Source organism: Diaporthe citri, assembly GCF_014595645.1.
Source record: "Diaporthe citri strain NFHF-8-4 chromosome Unknown scaffold_2, whole genome shotgun sequence".
Taxonomy (NCBI): Eukaryota; Fungi; Ascomycota; class Sordariomycetes; order Diaporthales; family Diaporthaceae; genus Diaporthe; species Diaporthe citri.
Window position 1 is genome coordinate 2200626 of NW_025064847.1, and position 22761 is coordinate 2223386.

The 22761-nt window shown below is 36.0% G+C and overlaps 4 protein-coding genes across 4 annotated transcripts; 2 read left to right on the forward strand and 2 right to left on the reverse strand.

The window, feature by feature from the left end:
- Window positions 1-12896: 12896 nt before the first annotated feature.
- INS49_006235 (uncharacterized protein) lies at window positions 12897-13268 on the reverse strand (the record flags this gene model as incomplete). The annotated part of the gene is made up of 1 exon (XM_043167008.1): window positions 12897-13268. One exon carries the CDS (start codon window positions 13266-13268, stop codon window positions 12897-12899), a length of 372 nt encoding a protein of 123 aa, XP_043028152.1.
- Window positions 13269-14863: 1595 nt separating this feature from the next.
- INS49_006236 (uncharacterized protein) lies at window positions 14864-15649 on the forward strand (the record flags this gene model as incomplete). The annotated part of the gene is made up of 1 exon (XM_043167009.1): window positions 14864-15649. The coding sequence occupies one exon, from the start codon at window positions 14864-14866 to the stop codon at window positions 15647-15649; it is 786 nt and encodes a 261-aa protein (XP_043028153.1).
- A 1745-nt stretch (window positions 15650-17394) lies between these two features.
- INS49_006237 (uncharacterized protein) lies at window positions 17395-19547 on the forward strand (the record flags this gene model as incomplete). Its single annotated transcript, XM_043167010.1, has 5 exons — window positions 17395-17508; window positions 17581-18226; window positions 18295-18743; window positions 18952-19235; window positions 19340-19547. 5 exons carry the CDS (start codon window positions 17395-17397, stop codon window positions 19545-19547), a joined length of 1701 nt encoding a protein of 566 aa, XP_043028154.1.
- Window positions 19548-19753: 206 nt separating this feature from the next.
- INS49_006238 (uncharacterized protein) lies at window positions 19754-21406 on the reverse strand (the record flags this gene model as incomplete). Its single annotated transcript, XM_043167011.1, has 1 exon — window positions 19754-21406. The coding sequence occupies one exon, from the start codon at window positions 21404-21406 to the stop codon at window positions 19754-19756; it is 1653 nt and encodes a 550-aa protein (XP_043028155.1).
- Window positions 21407-22761: the final 1355 nt, after the last annotated feature.

Sequence of the window (22761 nt, forward strand, 5' to 3'; positions counted from 1 at the left end):
TATAATCCTAATTAATGCCCCTATCAACCCTATTAAAGGTATACCCTTAACCCTATCGCAGCTCGCTAATATATTTTCATCCCCTGCTAATGCTAATATAATTATGCATTACATTAATAATATTAATACTAGCAACCACCAGCTAACCCGCTTTACTTAAGAAGTAATAAACGCCTTTATAACCCTTAATAATAATTAAAGAGCTAAAGCTAATCATTATGCTAATAATATATGCGCTCTTAATATAAGTACCCCCCCCCATTTTTTTCCTATATTTATATTAACCCAACCTTAAGCATGCTTTAATATATTTAAAGATCGCTATTGCAAGGAGTTTAATGCAATAATTAACGCCCTAAATGCCCTTGCCAGCTAAGTTTTTAATACCAAGCAGCGCAATTATAATTTAAGTTGCCATTATATTTACGATAAGTTTAAGAAAGAAAAGCAAAAAGATAAGGAGGAAGACTTTAAGGACTTGCCCTCTTTTAATTGCAATGCCCCTTATTGCAAGCACTAACTAACCTAACCTATTATTATAGCCATAATAAGTTTAAGTAGTTAAAAGCTTTATCTTTAAATAAAAAGTTCATAAGTTTAACTCCTACTATTACTAAGTTACCATAGCCTTATTGCTAACCCCTATAGTTTTAATTTTATAATTAAATATTTTTAATATGCCTGCTTAAATAAATAATAATAAAGGAATTTTAAAAGGGTAGTATGCCTAGTATAATTCTGCCTCGCGAAAGATTAATTATATAGCTTGGTTTTCTTCTAGCCAATATACCACCCAATTTTTTTATAAAAAAAGGATTTAGTTTATCTGCCAAGCAGGTGCATAATAAGTTTTAATTAATCAAGAGCATCTATATATAAATAAAGTCATGGGTTCAAATCCCACCATCACCGCGCCTTACCTAGGCATAATAAATACTTAGGGCTTACCTTGCAGCCCCGTTTAAATAGCTCATAATAGCATAATAGGATTCCACTTATCTCCATCCTATCCCTATTTATAATCCTCATTGCCTCGCATTACACCTTATTAAGCCTATTAAGCCTAATACAGGCTTACCCCGCAACTACCTTAAATAAGCAATCCCTTATAAGTAATAGCATCCCCCTACCATGCCTTAAATAAATTAAGGGCTATTAATCCCTATAAGTTCCTAAAGAGTTCTTATATTAATATATCCTAGCCTTTTTATTTAATGTAAACCTACCTTTTAAAGAAACTATTTTATAAATACCTTAGCGCGTTTTTAACCGCCAGGATTTCCTCTATAAGGTACTCCTTATCTTAACCCTTATTTACTTTATTTAAAATTAACATAGCATTTAGCTAAGTATTTATAAATATTTAAGTAAGTAGTAAATTCTTTGCAATGTGCTTAATTTAATTAACATTAAAGGTAGAATAAACCCAGCCTAGTATGTTTAAAATAATTGTTTAAGGCATAAAAATATTTACTATAATATATTTTTAATATAGCTAATTAAGCTTCTTTATTAATTAAGTAGTTTAAAAGTACCTTAAGGATAGCTATACTTAATTACTAATATAAAACCTTTCCGCCATTTAATAATGTTTATTAACTATTCACTCCTATTATTGCTAAGTAAAAATAATAATGGCCTAAGTAATATCTATTTTAATTTAAAGATAATCTAAAAACGCAGCCGCTTAGCCCTTAGGACTAACTGCAAATGCTATTATATTTAAGGGGCCTAAAACCGCCTATATATTAAACCTATTTACCAGCTAATTTAAGCTTTAGCCAGTTATTATTAAATCCTTATTATTTAGTGCTATTTAGTAAGTTGAGAGGTAATTAGCTTAATCATTTTATAAGAAGGTAATAATATTGCGTAAATACTTTTATACTTCTTAATTCATCCACTTCATATTACCATTCATTTTAAAATAATATATTATAAATAAAAGGCGTTTTATGCCTACCTAGGTGCATAAAAAAGCTTAAAACGCCTTTGTTTAATTAAAGCCCTAATTGCTAATAATAAATATAGGGAACTTATAATAATGCCATTATAAAGTAATAAAGCATTATATATAATCCTTTATAATTATAAAGTATATTGCTTTTAAAAGAACTTATTTTAAAAGGTGGTTTATAATAACTATTAAATAATGCAAGTCGCCCTTATAAGTTAGCAAATTTATTATAAAGTTAATAAATATTTAGGATTAATAGTAATTTAAAGGAAGAATAGGGTAAAGCAGGCCTTGCCGCAGCTATTAATTAGGTTGGGTTTAGCGGCATATATTGTAATTTTAAATGAAATGTTAAATTGCTTGCAATATATTATTAATAAAAGTTATATAAGAGGACTTAAAAGGTCCCTTTTTGTTTTAAATGCCTTATTATAAGAAAGTTATAAGCTTATTACAATATTAATATAATAAGTAATTCCTAACTTAAAAGTTATAGCCAACCCTAAAATTAAAGCGCGCTATATGCGCTAAGAGTATAATTAATAATTTAAGTTGTTATTTTAGCCTTTTTAAAGAATTACCGCTAGCTAAATGCAATTGCCTTATAGCAAATTCTATACCATAGGTTTTATTAAACTTTCTTATCTTAAAGCATAATTAATGCTGATTTATTAAATAGCTATAGCCTTATAAGTATAATAGCATAGGTATTAAAGATTATTATTAAGATTAATTAAAGCATCTTAATTATATAATCCTTCTTTAAGGTTATCCTATTTTATTTTCATTATAATAATGCATTAAGATGCTATATTTATATTCCTAAGCAATATTAAAGATTATAGTAAAAAAGAGATAAAGTTTTAGTTTATTAAGCTTACCTTTTTAAAAGAAGTTAAAGGCTAATAAAGTACTTAAAGCCCTTATAATTTATAAGTATTATAAATAAGCGGAATATACTTTAAAGCATAAGTAACTATACCTTTAAAGCCTTAATTATCATTAATAGCTCCTTATTATAAATAGTATAATTTTATTGCATTAAAAAAAGCTTTATAAAGTAATAAGCAATTAAGTAAAGGGCCCTCTTTTTTAAACTAATAAGTATATACCAAAAGCTATCTTTAAGCAATCCGCTTTTACTATCATACCTAAATCCAAATCCCATTTAATTAAAATTAATACCTTTATAAATGCTGCCTTAAAGTAGTGAAAAACCATATCCTCTTTGCTCCCTTATTAAAAAAAAGTCCCCTTAATAGTAAGATAAAGAAGGGAATTAATAATTTTAAAAAAGTTTTTAATAAAGTTATAATAAAAGTTTATAAACCCTATAAAGCTTTAAATACTGCAAACCATTTATAATGCCTTTTACTCTTAAATTGCCTTAACCTTTTCTAAGTTTACTTAAACGCCTACTTTAGCTATAATAATAAAGCTTAGGTACTTTACCTTTTTTATTATAAATTTATACTTATCCTAATTTAAATTTAACCCAGCATTTTGCAAATAATGCAAAACCTTTTGCACCTTTCTTATATAATCCCTCCTTAAACTTAAAGAGAATATTAATATATTATTTAAATATACTATTATATAGTCTTTTAAGATATTAGCCAAGATTAAGTTAATATATTGCTAAAACATAATAAGCGCACTAAATAAATTAAAGAAGCAAACTAGCCATTTAAACAACTTAAATTAAATTCAAAATGCCATTAAGTGCTCCTACCCCTTTGCTATCCATATTTAATAAAAGGCTGCATAAATATCCAGCTTTATAAACCATTAAGTATTAAAAAGAAAACATAATATTTTCTTAATAAGGAAAAGGGGGTAATAATCCTATTAAGTTATCTTATTAAGGGCATAATAATCCATATAAAACCGCTACCCCTTATTTACCTTATATACTAAGAGAACTAAGGCTGCTATAAGCAAAAAGCTAACCCTTACTTAACCCTTATTGCAAAATTCCATAACTTATTTTCATAACTTAAGTAATTAATCTTAAGGCATATTATATAATAAGCCTTATAGCAATATTAATATAAACCTATTCTCCGCTAATAATAAATAAATATAGTAATTAAATTAACTTTAATACAATAAAAAGGCAAAAGCTTATTCCTTATTAAAGAGGCTAATAAAGTTCTATACTTTCTTTAATAGGGGCTTAGCTTTACATCATTCTATATTATTATTATCTCTTTCTTAAAGAGCTATAGCTTAAAGAATTTATATAACCTTACTTAAGCTTATTCTTATTAAGGTAATATCCGCTATTTTATTGCGAAATAAGCAATTTATTTATACCTTTATAGCCACTTTAAAGATTAATTAAGCTAAATTACTTACATCTTACCAGCTTTCCTTCTTTATAACTATTTCTTAAGCCATACTAATTATTATATAGCTATAAGCTAAGTTTAGCAAGATATTATAATAGCATAATTAAAACAAGCTTAGTAAAAAGGAATGAGCTATACTTAAAACTATATAGGCCAAAATAAAGGCTTGCTATATATTAATATTTAAAGAAAGCCATACTATATATATAATATATTAACTTTATAATAAGTTAATAACTATCCTTAAGTTTCTTAAGATAAGCAAAGCTATTAGCTTTAATTTTACCTTTTACATTTATTACTTATTTATAGCAATATAATAGCTATACTTATTATTTACTTAAGCAATAATAATATACTTATAATTTATAATAATAAGAATTAAAAAAGAAAGCTTATTTAATTTATTTTATATTTATTAATATTATTTTTATATAAATTAGGCTTATAAAAAAGGCTTATGTTTTTAAGTAAAACTTTACTTAAAAGCTAATTTTTTTCTTTAAGGCTAATAAAATCCTTTTTATAAGGTATAATTAACTTTATAACCTAAACCTAAGTTAACATAGCTATAAGAAAGAATTTGCAATCCACTATAAAGTATCCTTATTAGCTATAATGTAAATATGCTCTGCGCCCCTATTAAGCCTCCCTTTTAAATTTAGAAATTTAGGGTGCCTTAGCCTAGCTGCTAACTAATTAAAAGGAAAAGGCGCCTTAATGCCCTTACAGCCCCTTATTCTTAACGCCCTAGCCCCTTATTATACTTATTATGGCTATATTTATTATTGCTATATCCCAACTCATTACCTATTGCCCTTAAGCTAAAGGCTTTAAGGAGCATAAAGTTAAGCCTATATATTATTAATGCTTAAGGTTCCATGCCTTTAGCTTATAAGCAATTTAATAATATATATTTACTACCTTATTATAATTTATATATAAAATTAATACCCTAATAGCCTTATTATAAAGCTATAGAAAAAGCTAATTATAAAAGTAATTTAGCTTTATTTTACTTAATTACTTAAGGCCCTTAACTTATATTATTAGCTATTTAAACTAAATATAAAATTAAATAAAGCCATTATAATTTTATATTTAAAATATCTTAAGCTTAGCTAAAGCAGCTACTTATTAATATAAATTTCCATAATAACATTTTAAGTATTTAAAGAACTTATTTATGTTAAAGCCATTTTAAGGCCCGCCCTGCTTATAAAATATTATAATATATAATTATACCTTAATAAATAGCTAACTTTATAAAAAAATTTAATACTTTTAAAAACTCTTAATAAAATTTATATTAATTTATAACTTATGCTGCATTATAATCTTTTAAGCTAAGAAGCTATCCTAGCTATTATTAAATAAGGGCTTAATTAAAAGCGGCTTATATTAAATTAAGGGTAAGTTAAAAAGGTTTATATGTACTTTAAGCTCTGCAAATTAATAAAGTACTATTATAAAAAGAAATATAGCGGCATTACTATTAATATTAATAGGCACTACCATAAATAGTTAAAAGGGCTAAGGCGCTTTTTAAGCGTTTTTATAGCTTAATATTAAAGTAAATTAAGAAATTTTTAATTATATATTTTATAAAAAGGTTAATATCTTAAATATAAAGTTATTTGCCTTTATAATATAAGTATTTTTTTTAATATAATTTAAAGATTGCAATTTAATATTATAAGTTGGCCTTAAATGTTTGCTAAAAAGTACTTAAAAGGAGTTATAAATTGCAATATTTAAAAAGTAAGTTAGGCCTTAAAAGAGCCCAACTTTAAATCTATCTTTTAAGTATATACCCCGTTATATAAAAGGGTTAGGTGCAATATGAGCCCGACATGGGCATGCATTACAGCTTAAGCAATAGCCCAAGCCCATTATAATAAAGAACTATTTATTAATGATAATTCTCCTAATCCTGGATTACTTAAATTGCTCAGCCCATTTAGCGATGGCAGCGAAGGCAGTAATGGCCCTTTAAGACCTCCTAATTTATTAAAAAAAGGCAGCAACCTTTCTTTAATTAATAACTTTTATATAGCATATAATAATTACGCCTTCTTACCTTTAATAAAGATAGAAAACTTCCTATTTAACCTAAATATAGCAGCTAACTTAAGTAAACATTATTATAAAGATAAAATATTTACTAAAGAATTATATAATATTCTTAATAATAAAATCCTTCTTTTTTATAAAGCTTGCAATAACTTATAAATTTAGCCTTAATAATTTAAGGCAACTTTTTTATATATGCTTAAGGAATTAATAAAAATATACTATACTTAAGTTATTAATTAAAAAGATTTATTTACTTAAACATATAAAAAACTTAAAAATTACTTTAATATAAATAATAATTACCATAATTATTTTATAAATTAAAATACTTTAACTTTCTTTACTCTTTAATAAAAGAACTTAAATAAGAATTATATAAATATTCTTTAAATACTTATTAATAAAATATAGTTTTGCTATAAAGTACTTAAATATATTATTTATAAAAATAGCTCTTTATAAAATATAATTTTATAAGCAATATAGGGTATTCTTAAATTTTATTATGCTATCTTAATAGCGTTAATAAATATTAAGCAACTTTACTTTATTTTATAATAATATATTAAGGCATTAAAGGCTTAAAACTTTATATTATAATATATAGTTATAAAAAATAATTAATAAGCTTATAAATAAAGCTATATTAATAATTATAATAATTAAGATAATAACGATTTAGCTATTATAAGCATTAAAAAGCAATATTATCTTAATAAGCGGTATAATAATAATAATTAATGCTTAAAATATTTTTAACCTTCTTTTAAGGGTAATAGCTTTTAATTTAACTTCCGCCTAAGCCAGCCTTATTAATTTAACGGCGGCGGCTATAATAAAGGACCTTATAAAGATAGCTATAATAGCGAATATTAGCTTAATAAAGGTAATAATAGCAATATATAATATAGAAAGAAGAAGTATTTTATATATTATAAAAAAGAATATTAATTAATAAATTATTTACTTAAAGATTAATAATATGCTAAAGCTATATATATTTATATATATAAGGATATTAAATAATAAGTTAATAATAATAAGTTTAATACATTTCTTATTAACTTTAAAGGTTTTAACTTTAAAGCTGCTAATATTATAATAACTTTAGCTATTAATAATGATAAAAAGGGGTATACTTATCATACCTTTTTAATAAATAAAGCCTTTCTTTATAACTTCTTTAATAATATAAGCGGCTTTAATATTTACATTAATTTTAAAAACTGCTTAATAGCAAAAATATTTATTATTTAAGATTAATACTTTTATTAATAATATTAAGATATTATGCTAAATATAAGTATAGCAATGTTTTTAATAATTAAATATAAGCAATTTTAAGCTTTATAATATTAAGTATCTTTTATATACTTAAATATTATATAAACTAGCAAAGTATAAGTATAATTTAGCTTAGGCTTACTTATTAAGTTACTTAATATAATATAAGTTAATACTTTAGTAAGGCTATTAATATTTTATATTATAAATAAGCCTATTCCTTTCCTTCTTTATATTTAAGATATAAATAAAAACTCTTTTTTTCTTTAAAATATTATTAATAAGGTAATTTAATAAAAAGATAATTACCTAAAAAAAACCTTTTTAATTATTTAAAAGTAAAAATACTTATAAATTTTCTTTAATATAGAAAATAATAATATGCTAATAATATTCCTAATAAAAATAAAGCTTTAGCGACTTTATTATAAGTTTAAATACCCTTTAGTTAATTATTTTTCATGCCTTTTTATTAATACTAATTATAATAATATTAATTCTTTTATTTTAAAAGTAATTTTTAAGTTTTATTATTATTATTAACTTTATTTTGCGGTATTATAATGTTTTAAATTTAACCTTTAAAATAACGTTAACTTTAATTATAAGATTATTATAAATATTATATATTTACTTACTTTACTTATTTTATAAGTTATTAATTTAACAACCTTTTTTTAAGCTAAACGTTTTTTAATTTCTCTTTTTATAAAGGATATATAAAAGGTTATTTAGCAATGCTAAATAAATACTTATTTAGGACTTCTTAACTATATTATTTATAATACTAAAATTAACTTTGCCTTAGTAAAATTTTAAAGCATTATATAAATTATAAACATTACTTATAAATAAGTGCTAATAAAGGTATATTAATTTATTAGCAAGGTTAAAAGATATTATGCTTTGCTTTAATAAGCTTTTAATATTCTTTATGCTAAACTTTTAAGAACTTATATTAAGGAAGTTATTTTATAAATAGTTATTAAGATAATAAATAATATAATTAGCCTTAACGGCATTATTTTAATACTTTTCATTTTTAGCATATATTTAAAACTTATAAAAGACTTTATATTAACTCCCTTAATGCTTAAAAGAGCAATAGCTATTTAAAAAGCTATAAGGGAGCTATGCAAGGTTTATGCTAAATAATAAGTTAATATAGCTTTAAATATTTATAATAGCCTAAATATTATAAAAGTATTAAGTTTTTTATTATAAAGTAATATATAAGTATAGCAAGAAAAGCATAATTAATAAGGATTATATAAGTTGCTTAGCATTAATAAATATAACCTTATATTAAACCTTTTAAATAGCTTAATAATCTTTTAATTAATATTAATTTAGCTATATTATTAAGATAAAAATGGTAAAGATAATATTTAGTTAGTTTTTAACCTAAATAATGCTCTTAATAAGCCCATTTAATTTAAACTAAATTTAATTCTAATAATATTAAAACCATTATAACCTTAATAATATAAACAACCTAAGGAATTAAAAAATAAGCCAAAAGAAATATATTTTACTTAGCAAAAGGTTAAGAATTATAATTTCTCTTTAAAGCTTTAATATAATAATATAATTAATACCTTAAATAACCCGTTTAAAGAGTTTAATTATAAGGAAATTATAAAATTAATTAATAATAACGTTTTTTATTTTAAATGCTTTAATTTTAAGATATATAAAGGTATTTAGCTTTTTAAGTTATGTATTATTTATAAAATTAAGGGTAAGATTAAGAAGCTATATAAGAAATCATGGCTTATTATTGCTAAATATAATAATAAAAATAAGCATAATATCCTTATATAATTTTTAATTATTTAAAGAGCTAGCTAAAGGCTTTTAATTACTTTAGCCTTATTCTTTTTAATATAAAGCTTTTAGTTAAAGCTTTAAGATATTACTTAAGTATACCCTTAGTTAAAGTTTAAGCTTAAGCAACTTATTTTATATTACTTACCCCTTAAGATTTAAAATAAATACCCTTTTAAGATTATTATATAAGTTATTAAATCGCTTTATAGCATTATTAAATTTAATATATATTAATAAGCAATTTATTATAAGTTTTATTATAATAATTTAAGTATAATTATTTTAATATATAACCTATGCCTTTTAATTACGAATTAAGGAAAGGATATTTTTGCTATTATTATTATGTAAATTAATAATACCTTATTCCTTAATACTTTAATATTTTTAAAGCTAAAAGAATAAAAGATTAAAAAGGTAAATATTTAATATAAGTTAAAAAAAATACTTACTCTTAATAAGTTACTTATCTTTAATGGCATAACTATAAGTATCTTTAATAAAGGTACTTTATATTTTTATTAAAAGGGCTAAGGTAAAAAGATTATACTTATTAATAGCAAGGCTAATAATTATGCTTAATAATATATAAAGCAATATATATAAGAAGCATACCTTGCTTTTATTTATTAACTTAAGGTAGCGTTTAATTTATTAGTAATAGCTTAAATTTAAGAGCCTTTTTATAGAAATTATAATAAGCTAAATCGCTAGTTATAATGGCAAGCTAATAATTTAAAATATAAACTTTAATATATATCCTTAAATTTATCTTAAGCTAAATTAATAATCTTTATTAATAACTTATTTATTAATAATAAGAACTTTAGCTTATAAATTAGCTTTATTATTATACTTATAAATAAAATATAAACTTTATAGGCTTTTAAGTAGAATATTAAAGGTAATATTATTTATTAATCCTTAATAAAGTACTAAAAAGTAATTTAAAGCATTTTGGCTTTAAAGATTTATAGCATGGTTAATAGCTTTAATATAATTATAATGCTAACGGCTACTTTACGCTAAATCACTATATATTTAAATATTGCAATAATTCTTCTTATAATATATATTAACTTATACTCCTTATATAAGTACTTAGTTAAGCTTAGCATAATAAAAAAAAAGCGCCTTATAATTAATATTATAGCTTTTCAATAGTTATATAAGAAATATAAAATCTTTAAGATTTATTAAATTATTAGAAATTACAACTTAGCTAACGCCTTTATAAAGAGTACTCTTAATAGCACTCTTTAGCGCTTTGTAAATATAAATAATATTATAATTATAATATAGGGTTATATAGATTATGGTTAAGAAGATAAGGCAATTATTTAAATATAATAAAAAGTTAGGAAAATTATAATGCATTAAGGCTTAAACCTAAATCACTAAAGCATGGTTTAATAACTTATTAGCAAACCATGCCAATATAACCCTAAATGTTATTATTATATTATATGTTATAAGGTTGTTGTGTTAATATTAATGCAATTAACTTAAGTATGCATATTATATAATTGCAAAGATAAAAAGATTGCTAAAGGTTTTTAATAAGGAATAATAAGATAAGGAATAATAAGATGATTTCTTTAATTAAAGGCAATGCATAGCAAAAGTATAAAAGTTTAGTTTATATTTATTAATTACTTGCGAATTACCTTATAGTGTAATGCAGTTGGCTAATTTTAAATTACATCCCTCCTAAGGGCAAACTTTATATTTAAGATTTTTATAATGGTGCTTATATATTAAGGGTTTAGGTAATAAGGATTATTATTATCTTATAAGCACTTAAGTTGCTAGCTTATATTTAATAAGCATTCTTAGTTAAATTTTATAGTTTAATACTTGCATATTAAAATTAAAAGTATTATTATTTATTAACTTAATTAATATTCTTTATTTTATACCTTACTTTTTCTTTATTTAAATACCTTATTCGCTAATCCTTATAACTTATTAATCTTTATTTTATTAATTTATCCTTTAATTATACTTCTTAATTTCTTTATTTAATAAGCGGCATTAAGCATGGCGAAGCTTAAGTTAAGTTAAATCAAGAAATTTTAATTATTTAAAGATTAAATAATTATATTAATAGTTTAAGGGTTTAGTTTAATCCTTGTTTAATTTAAGCGCTATAAGCAATAAAAGCATAAGTTTATAAAATGCATTATAAATAAAATATTTATATAATAATTGCAACCTTTTAAGCTTTTTAACTTTATATAATTAAAATATTTTAATATATATATATACTTAATTAACCTCTTCTTATTAATTGCATACTTTAATAAATTAACTAACTTTTAACCTCTTAATAACAACTTAGGCATTTTTATATGCTTGCCTTTTATAATAATATAACATAGCAAAATAACATTATACTTGCAATTTAACTTATATATGCAATTAATTAATTGCTTTTTAACCTTAAATTTAATTTAACTTAATACCTTTCTTTCTTTTATACTTTTTAAAAGAGGTATGCACTTATAAAATAAAGACTGCTAATATAGGAATAATGGGTATTATTTATATGGAGGATTATTTAGAATTAAGCAGCTTTAACCCGTTAGGATGCCTGGCAGGTAGTAGCCTTAGCGCTGCATACAAAATAGCTAGCATAGTTAAGCCTTTTACCTTCCTTCCTTCTATAGTTAACAACGATTAACCACTACATCAACTAAACATCGTATTGCAATACGTGACCCAGCCAATAATATTAGTGGTTCGGCGAATATTTTGACGTCTTTTGAGGTACACGTACTCAGCGTACATGATTGCGAAGTGTTGTCTTGTGGCAGGTTCGAATCCCCATCTGATCCATGTCACTGCTTTGGAAAAGAAATCATAAAAAGCCGAGTTCTATTTCCAACGTTTCAGAGGGTCTGCTAACTTTCTACACAACATTGTGACTTCGCACTCATTGACTCCCAGTTCTATTCTGTGAACATTCAAGAGTGCAAGAACTGTTTGGATGCAGGCTGATACAACAGCTCGACCACAGAATGTTGACATAAGGGTCTGCATTTCTAGCCAATATCAGTCTCGCACCATCGCGTATTGACGATAAACGCCGTATCCACGCAGCTTGCCCTTGTCCCATGCACCTAGGTCTGTATCCCGGTAATCGACGTCTTTGAATCCGAAGCGTAGATACAGGCTGTGTGAGCCAGGGAATGAGATAAGCCAAGTTTGAAGAGATGTCTGGTCGGCAATGTCCAGACAGGTCCTCAATAGCTGACTACCTATGCCCTTGCCTTGACGACGAGGCTCGACCGCAAAGGCAGACACGTCTGCAAAGGGGTCAGAATACCCATCTAAAAGTCAGTAAGGTAAGCACTTACAATAATGTTCTTTGCCTCCCAAAAGGCCTTTCATCTCTTCTACTTCCGCCCCGCTCTCAGGACGAACTCGTGGTTCAGATATGGTGGTAGCTGCTGCATGATCTTGGCAGTAGGCGTGATTTTCAATGCTGGTTCCTGTGATTCGATTCCAGCCTCCTTGTCCTGCTCAAGCGTCAAGCAGACAAATCCCAGAATCGTGCTTGTGGCTGGGTCAACGGCCTTGAAAACCTGCGTACCCGAATTTTCAAAGCGCTCAGCAAGTCGCGCCTTGAAGAACTCGAGCATGCTCGCGTCGTCGGGCCAGTCCTTGAAGGCAAACTGCGCTGTTGTCTCACGGCAGTATGCCAGCCTGTTGATTTCTGCTAGGGCCGGCAGGTCGTCCGGGTGCGCCGTGGTGATTGTGACGGCCATGATAGCTTACAGGATCTGTACAGTTCTGGCTGTTGAGGTGGGAATTTCACCAATGAGGAAGAAATCTGCATTTCCGGTGATGCAAGCAAGGATAAGCATCCTGAGGACGTGACCAACATTAATTCGGAGCTAAGTGCTGTAAATGGACATGCTTCTCTTCACCAACGTGCAGTGCCAGGATACACACCCTGCGCCGTAAAGCGACATTGCTAGTTACCCACTAGTGCCAAGTTGTGTGAGCACTTACCTAGCTCACAAACCCAAGTAGGCTCAATGCCTTCGACCAAGACCCCAGGATGACTTGGCGTTGGGATGGTGGTCAGACGGGCGTCATGGGTTTGTGACTTGAGATACTCCCATCTTTTCACGAGCTTTGGCCTGAAAATTCAAGATTGAGTCTGAGTCTGTTACGCATGCCCATGACCAGATGTCACAAGAAAGCTCACACTGTCCTAATTTTCAAAACAGCCAAGAAGCTCGCCATAATACCTTAGTAGCTTTCAGCATGTCGAGTAAAAAGTCCCATGAGATTGTCATTGTGATAACAACTTTGGCGGCGTGGAAGCTGTGCATTACCTTGTCACACCATTCCAACCCTCCAGCACCTCGACAAGAACAGAATCCCACAATTCACTTTCGTCACCTCAAATACTCGATTATAGTTCAAAGTGGCAAGCACTGGCTCAATTATCCAACCAAACCGCCTTGTCAATACAACGCATGACTGGAAAAGGCCCTTGGCTCGCTGAAAGTTTAGAAACTTTGCAAAATAAAGCATAGATGCCTTCATCTGCAGCCAGAGGTGACCGAGGAAACAGCCTCACAGTTGTAGTCTACATCACTTGGGATATGCACGGATCAAAAGAAATCTGCGGGACGACATTGTGCCGAGGTCGTCGAATTATGCTCCTGGGTGTGGAAGCTGCTGTGATGTGGTCACTCAAAGCAACAGTTTACCCCAACAGCCCATCGTCTTTGAAACCATCGTGAGTTGCGGCCTCGTGAAGATGATCAATTTCATGTCCTCCTCAGTCTTTACGTGGAGACCTTCTACTGCCGTTTCTGCGCACCGACAATTGATAACAGGTTCAACACGTAATCAACGTGGTTCGGAGAACCGGGCCAACAAATCCTCAAGAGTTGTGGCCATCTGGCTAGAACAGGTACCATGTCAGATCTTTTCAGGCCCCTTGTATGCACAGTATGAAGCAAGGTTTGAATAAGATGTTGTGGGCGACCGCACGAGTCCTTCACTTGCAGAACGGCCCATTCGCCGGGGTGCACGGGGGAAAGAGATGGGTGGTTGAATGAATGATTGAGTCTCGCCGCTTTTGCGATGAATGGCTTGTCGGTGCTAAACAAAGGACACGGACGCTTGTGGCTGAGCGGCTGGCTCGATCATTGTTCCGCAACCTCATCAACAATGCTATTGTCACATAGAAGATAAATTTAGCTTAACTGGTAGACCCGAGTTTTACCACCGACAGGTCAATCGACTTCATAATCATATGCCACTGAGAAGTCGCTCTTGTGTTAAACTTGTCTTGAAGTGTTTCCCACTAAACTCAAGACGAGATACCCGCCATACATCCACAATGTCCACGCAACCAACGCCGACTTCCCAGACGGAGAGAGAGGAACTAGACGGTCCTCTTGGAATGAGGGTGAATGAGATGAGCCAGGAATATGACCTCGAATTTCCTATTCCGCTATTCGAGTGCCCATCCTACAGCCCCGAAACGGGATGGCTGATAGTTGACCTAGTAGCGTGCGCTGCATCTCCGCTGGGTCACTCTGTCACTCGAACATTCCAAGCCCGGGAGCTCATCAACAATGATATTTCCGTGGGATTGCCTGAGTTGCGAACGCAGTCATTCTTCACCGAAGTGCAGAAGCTCTTGATATTTACTGAAAACATGGGTCTTTACGAATCGGTCTGGAATGATGAGGTTCTGAACAAGCGCGCGGTCGACGTTCAGAATGCCGAGATCTTGGTTTTGATGGATGATGCAACCATTTGGGATGGCAAGCAGATCCTCGAAGCTGGAAAAGTCATTGAACTCTTCGAAAGGGCCACCGATATGGGACTCGAAAAGCTGACCTTCTACGTCGAATGGTACAATTCCTCGCTCTCACAAGACATCTCACTGGCGAGAGAACAGTTTCGTCAGGAGGCTCGCAGGACCGCGTCTAGAAAAAGATTGAGGACAAAAAGCCTTGTCCATATGTCAACATCAGCCGCTTCAGAATTACTGCGGCGGGGCGAACACGCGATTTCCAACCTCTTCGGACGATCGAACCTTATGATTTCGTCAAAGGGACCGCTAGAGGGTGACCGTCCGAGACCGTTAGAAAAACAGACAACACAATCGTCATCTTGAGGCTGATCAACGTCAAGCTTAACAATGTCCCACCAGTAGGGAGATGTGGTCATGGGGAAGGATCGCACTTCCACATCGTTGTGCGTATCAATGCAGGCAGAAATAAGCCAACACTTGGATCCCAAGGAACAAGGAGGAGGACGACTGCATGTGTACCAGAACGGTGTTTTGGGTTACTGCGGCGCAGCGCGTGCGAATCACAGTTCTCAGGCAGTAAACTGCACAGTCGTGGCGCAGATTGTGACTCAACCATGGATTTCATAATTTTACCCTCATTCGGCAGATTGAAAAAAGCGTAATAAATGTCTATCTAGCAATCTCTTTAAACACCTGGTAGCAATATTGAAGGAACTTTCGCAGAAGCATAAAATGAGTGCTGGGATGGACGACATACGCCAGCCCTGGAGGCGCTCGTAAGTACAACCAAGCCAGGCATGACCGTGACATAGGAGTAACTTTAGTCCATAGGCGCGCCCACCTTCGTGGCCACGAGTTCTGTCCTGGTCTCCATGAATTAAATTTTCAAGAGTGTTCTGGCAAGAGCAAGCTTATCGGTCCTCGGAAAGTCTGGCAATTATGATAGACTTTACTCGCTCACGCATCGAGGATAGGCTGTAGACAGGAGATTGCCACACTGCCTTCCTGATCCGTAAATTTGCCCTCCAATGATGGATGTACTTCCTCGTCCAGCTTCTCCTGCATACACAGTAGACCGTTGAAGGAAAGCGTTCGCCTCCACCATGGCAGATGCGTTGCTATTAGGCGGGAAGTGGCGGGCAGGTGTTGCAGCTCTAGCTCTCCATCCGAACACAAGGACTTGGGGAGATGCTCGGGATGGCGCCAGTCTAGCTTGAGCTAGAGACATCCCTTGAGACCAATCTAGATTTGAGAAGGCGGTGGAAGCTAAAGATGCCTCGGTCGTACTTCCAGAAGCTCTCCTCTCCGGACGCGAGTTCTATCAGAGTGCAGCGGATGTCCCGGGACCGGCGAAAGTTACCAAGTTTGAGTGCTCGTGATGTTCCTCCCCGCTGGGATACAGGCGGACGGCCGGGAAGGAAGGCGCCAGGGGAAGGAACCACCAGACCTCCCCACGGCGCGGGGAACCCTGACGTCCCACGCAACAAGGTTGCACCGCTTGTTGATGTCGAGCCTATCAAGGACATGGAGCGGCGTGCAGAATTCGCGGTATTTCCTCCTTTGAGACTGGTCCCTTTGCGGGGTAGTCTACTCCAGTGGGATTCACAAGCGATGGATGGCCCGTGGATGGTTCCTCTATTGTGTTTTAGTGACGCGCCGGTCGTTCATTCCTCCTTGTCCAGGCCTTGCAGACCGAGGCTCAGCTCTGCCTCAGCTCTGCCTCAGCTCTGCATGTCTGTCACCTATGCATTTCCATTGGAAGTCACGACCAAAGGATCCATTCTAGTCCTGTGCATGTGTACCCCCATTACTATCGCGTTCGCAGCGATCGCGAGTCGGTCGGGTATTAATTCGGGTCACTGGCTATCCAAGGGGACTAGACGCAGACAAGGGTTACCCAGACAAGCTTTCGTGGCCGGACGGGCCGCGGCTTTCTCCCTAGTGCTGCAACTCAGACTGGCCTGTGGACTCGTAGAGCTTGAGAAATGCTCTCAGAGCCATTTGGTATAGATAAACGCGGACGTCGCTCCAAGCTTTCCAGAGCCATCCGGGTTCCACTCCATCTTTGCTACCCGTCCTTGGCTTTCCTCGAACCCCGGCTGTTCAACATGGCTCCTTCCAGCGAGAAGAGCGTCGACGAGGTCGATAGCAAGCGCGTTCAAGAAAATGTCGAATTTGCCAGGCAAACGTCTACCGATGAGGAATCCCATCAGGAGCTCCCCGTAAGCCAGACCTGAAGACATCGCGATAATTTCTTTTAAAAATCACTTTGGCTGACGCCCCTGAGCACCAAGATGACCAAGAGGAAGCTCATGGCCCTCGTCGCGCAAGCCTTCCTCTGGACTGGCTCACAGATCCCCGTTTACCTGCTCGGTGCTGTTCCGCCTTACATTTACCGAGACATTGGCGGCCATGACCGGTGGATCTGGCTTGTTCTCGCCAACCTGCTCTCGCTAGCTGCCGTGTGCCCCTTCGTCGGGTCTCTCTCAGATCTCTTTGGCCGCCGGTATGTCGCAATCTCAGGAGCCGCGTTCATCGTGCTTGGGATGATCATCGTATCCACGGCCCAGACGATGAATATCGTCATCGCGGGTATGGTCTTTGCCGGGGTTGGCGCTGGCATCAACGAGCTCACTGCCCTGGCTGCCACCTCCGAGCTGGCGCCCACGGCCAAGCGCGGCAAATACGTCGGCATCCTGGTCTTCACCATCGTGCCGTTCTGCCCTTCGGTCTTGTATGGCCAGCTTATCGCCTACTACTCGTCGTGGAGGTATATCGGGCTGCTCTGTGCCGTGTGGGCATTTATCGGCTTGGTCCTGACTGTTGTCTTCTACTTCCCACCTCCCCCTGCCAACTTGAACACCATCACTCGCCGAGAAATCTTGAAGCGGACCGATCTCGTTGGAGGCTTTTTGAGCATATCTGGAATGATCCTATTCAGTAAGTGCTGCCTCAAATCACAATTCACCATTGCAGGGCTTTGAGTCTCTAACCTGAACTCTCTTCAGTGGCTGGGCTGCAATGGGGCGGTTATATCTACCCTTGGACGTCCGTCCACGTACTCGTCCCTCTTCTGCTTGGCGCGGTTCTACTCATCGCCTTTGTTGTCTGGGAGGGCTGGTTCGCCAAATATCCTATGTTCCCAAGACGGATCAACCAGGCCCCAAGGATCCTCACGCTCACGTTAATCATCACCTTTATCTCGGGCGCGAACTTCTTCTCGATCCTCATGTTCTGGCCAACCCAGTCATTCAACGTCTACGGCCACGACCCAGTTGATGTCGGTATCCGCGGTATTCCCGTTGGCTTCGCTATCATGACCGGCGCCGTCGTTGTCCTGGTGCTGCTATCGGTTTTCAGGGGTGCCAACAGGATGCTGATGGTTATCTCATCGGTGCTGATGACAGCCGGATGTGGCGCTATGGCTGTGGGCCGTGTCGACAACATGTACCAGCTGGTAAGCAGCTTCCGGATACAATTTCTTTCCTTTACCCTCTCTGGAAAATCAATTTCCTATCTGTAGCCTGTACCTTAAAGGTATTCTTAAAGGTATTCTTAGGCTGCAGGTTTCGAAACAAGCCGTGGCCATACTGTGGCCTGGTCCTCCCTAGATCCAGATGACACTTCTTCCTTAGTTTTTTGATAGCTGACTCCTTTTGCTGCAGTGGGGGATCCTCGTCTTGGCAGGCCTCGGTATCGGAGGGATCGTGGTGCCAGCCTCCATCATCACCATGATCATCTGTCCAGACGACCTCATCGCTACCGTCGCAGCATTAACACTCAGTATTCGTGTCATCGGGGGCAGCATCGGTTACTGCATATACTACAACATCTTCATCAACAAGTTCACCCCCGCAGCTATCCACTACATCGGCGGGACCATGTATCTGGGAGGGATCACAGACAAGCAAACCATTGGGGAAGTTATCGTTCTGACCGGAGCGGCCTTGTAAGCACCATCCTTCTCCTTTTATGATTCCCCTATTGTTGTGCTTCAGAATGTTTCAGAATGTATCACCTTGGGACCCGTGGCAGGTAATTAACACATGGCAGGCTCGAAGAAATCAAGATGATCCCGGGCATTGCCGGCAACGATGTCTTGTACAACGCCATCGTCAAGGCTGGCCAAATAGCCTATGCCGAGTCATATGCTTACGTTTACTACGCGAGCATCGCGTTTGGGGCCATCTCGATCCTCGCCGCAGCTTTCTTGGGCGATATCAGTGCGTACATGACAGATAAGGTTGCTGTTGTCATGTAAGCTACTGTTGGGAACCACCAGAACGGAATCTCAGCATTGAGGAACATGTGTTCGATCCATAGGGTTACATATGGCAACGAAGGAAGAGATTAAAGACAGTAGTCAGCTCTGAACCCGTATACCATCTTGTTTAAAAGTATTATGAGCCAAACCTGCCAGAAAGTGTAACGACGTAGTCCAAACGAAGTCCATCAATCCATCGCCGCTCAGCAGCTTTCGTCGGGTCTCGTGCCCCAGTATCCCGCCGGCGGGTGAGGCAGTTTCAACCTCGGGTCGTTCAGATCTAGTCTATACATGATATTGTTGTAGTTGTAGTAAGGCGTGGGAAACGTGTTCCCGGAGAAGGTATTCGTAAGTGTTCCAGAGAAGTAGATATATCTTCCGCCATGACGCATCAACTCATAGTGTTGAACAGGGTTGTACAAGTCGTTGCTGTTGCTGTTGAACCCGTCACGGTCCATGTGGTGCGTGGCAACCTTGCGACAGGCCGTCCAGGGGCCCTCTGGCGCCTGGGCCGTGGAGAACCATATTTCTCCAGCAGTAGTATCGCCTCCTGCCTGCTGAAAGACATTAACCCAAAGCTTGAGGTAAGGGTTCCACGCGATTCCAGCTGTGTGCGCAGTAATAGCTTGTCCTGTGTCCACGTCCTTGAGCCTGTAAGGCGACTCCTCCTGGCTTATCACGCCAGACTGCACCAGGGCATCTGCGTTCTCGTAGTTGACCGGCGTCCCGCCTTTGACCCAGCTCCAGATCAAGGTACCGTTAGGTCCCCTGTTTGCTCGCTGCCCGTCTGCAGTCAGACAGGTGAAGGCCTCGTACTCTGACTGCTGGGAGGCGCTCTCGAAGTCCGCTTTGACGCGTATGTTCTTGCCGTAAAATGCGTAACGAGTGCCGTTCTCATTCACGAAGATTGTGTGGCCTCCTGGAGCGAGCACGTCCATGCCGTTGTTGGCGCCATCGAACTTGACCAGTCTCTCCAGCATCTGCTTTTTGTTGTTCCATATGACCATGCCTCGCTCCACACAGGTCAGCCCCTGCCCGGAGGCGCAGTAAGTGCCGAGAAGGCGCTCGTGACCCGTGACGTCTCGTACTGCCGTCAGACCATCGATCCACAGAGGGAAGCTTCCCGGGGTCTGCAGAGGTATGTCCACCATGCCCCTTGCAAACTCGTTTGGCTTGTTGTCCTTGGTGAAATAGTCGAAGTTGAGGCCTCTGTCGGCGTCCAGCTCATGCGGTAAGTCAGTCCACGCGCCCGTCATTGCGAAGTTGCCAAGCTGAAATGCCATCTGGTCTGTGTCCTGCCACATCCAGAGGAGTTTGTCCTTGAACTTCGCACACTGGATGGTGTCACTCCCGGCGACCTTTGCGTTTAGGACCGGATGCTCAACCGGCACCGGCTTTCCTAACAGAACACTGTCCCGGTAGATACCATACCCTGTGAGCCGATAGAGCCGCTCGGCGACTTGTGTCCTGCTGAGCTTGATTTCTATGGATTCCGCGGCCTTGGGATGAATCTGCATTCCGGGTATTCCAAGGAAACCGGTCGGTGACTCGAAGCCGTAGCTGCTGACGGTGACCCAGATTGGATCTCCAGTCATCAAGCCGGGTTCGTGGAATGCAACATAGCCCGCGCTGTCAGTCATATAAACAGCCTTGTACGTTGTTCGGAGATAAGCCAGGGGTATCCCCCGATTAGTGACAGCATCGACCACTCGAATGGCATAATATGGGTGTACCATCGTGCCGTGTGTTGACGCTGAGGTCGATGGTGTTTGTTGCCGCTTGTCGAGGGCTTGGGCGGCGGCTGACGACACATTTGAGGCCAGCCGGTCGAAGCGGTTGAGTAGCGACCGAGACATATTCGATGCCAACCCAGAGAATATGAACAGGAACAATGACTTGTTTGGTGATAGTTGGCGTCGATGTTAACAGACCAACGTTGCATACTGTTACTAGCACATGTCAATCATCGGGGATCGGGAAGCCGCGGGCTTGTTCTAGGCCTGGGTATGCGGGGGTAATGTTCAAGGGCTGGCCGCGCGAGGTGGTATCTAAAAGTGTAGATCAAGCACACCCTAACCCAAATACTTGTTTTCGTCCGCAGTCACACCGTACCACAGTATCTCTGACCAGCTCATCCTTTCATTGGGCCAGATAAGATTGCCACTGACTTGTCCTGTCCGGAGTTGAGATTTCGCACGTATTCACTCTCTTTCTGGAGAATTTGAGGGTAGGAGGGTGAGTAAGAACGGGTGAGAATTGAGCTTCGAGAACAAACAACCGCCACAGCTATCAACGAATATAACCAGACACACGTATGTCATGTCGACTGCAGCAGCGCCGCTTCTAGAAGGAACATAATATTGTCTCGCATGTGGTGGAGCAACGTTGATCCAACTGTCCGGGAAATGTCTATGTACAAGCAGGTCCGCCCTCATCACATCTGACCCCAACGACCCCTACCACTTCCGCCCGTTCATACCTCCACCGTAGACACCTCCATAATATGGCCTACATCCGGAACTTTGGTACCGCCTCTTCTCCACTACCACATGTTGGACTGGGCGAGCCGGAGGCGCGCAATATGCACAGTTCCGGTGGCAATGGTGTCTGTCGGAGTGCAAATGGTGCCTGAAACCGAAACACATCGGGTTGATCTGGACCTTGTCCGCGTGGTCGTGCTTACTCGAATCGCGTCTGAACTTCAGGCCTGTCAGTTCCATCAGCTTCCCAAGGCCCTTTTCCAGCAGCGTGCCAGTCAGACTCGCACCAGGGAAAGTGAACCTGCCTTGGTTGTGACTCTAAGGAGTCAAGAAAAAGATTGCCGCGATGCAGATTTGGCAAGTAATGTTGTGATTTTCTCTTTGCCGAGAATCAGATACTTGGCTGTAGATAGTTGGCAGTGTGGATGAATCGAAGACGGTATATGAGATTGGCGTCTCCGGCTGCATTATATACTGTAGACTTAATGCTACCGGGCTCGATTTATCGGGCATCAATATCAAGGCTTAGAGGGAAACATTCGTCATGGTCCTGAACCACTAGTATTCTGCTCGGTATTGCTAGGGCTCGGCTTGGATCATCATGGCCTGCTAAGCCTTGCCAGTCCAGATGAGCCATGCTGCCAAGCAGCCTATGATTCTGAAGCGCCGCGGCGTTCACCACGACGAGCTAGCATTAACCTTGGCCGTGGTGAAGCTTCAGGTCGCCCCAA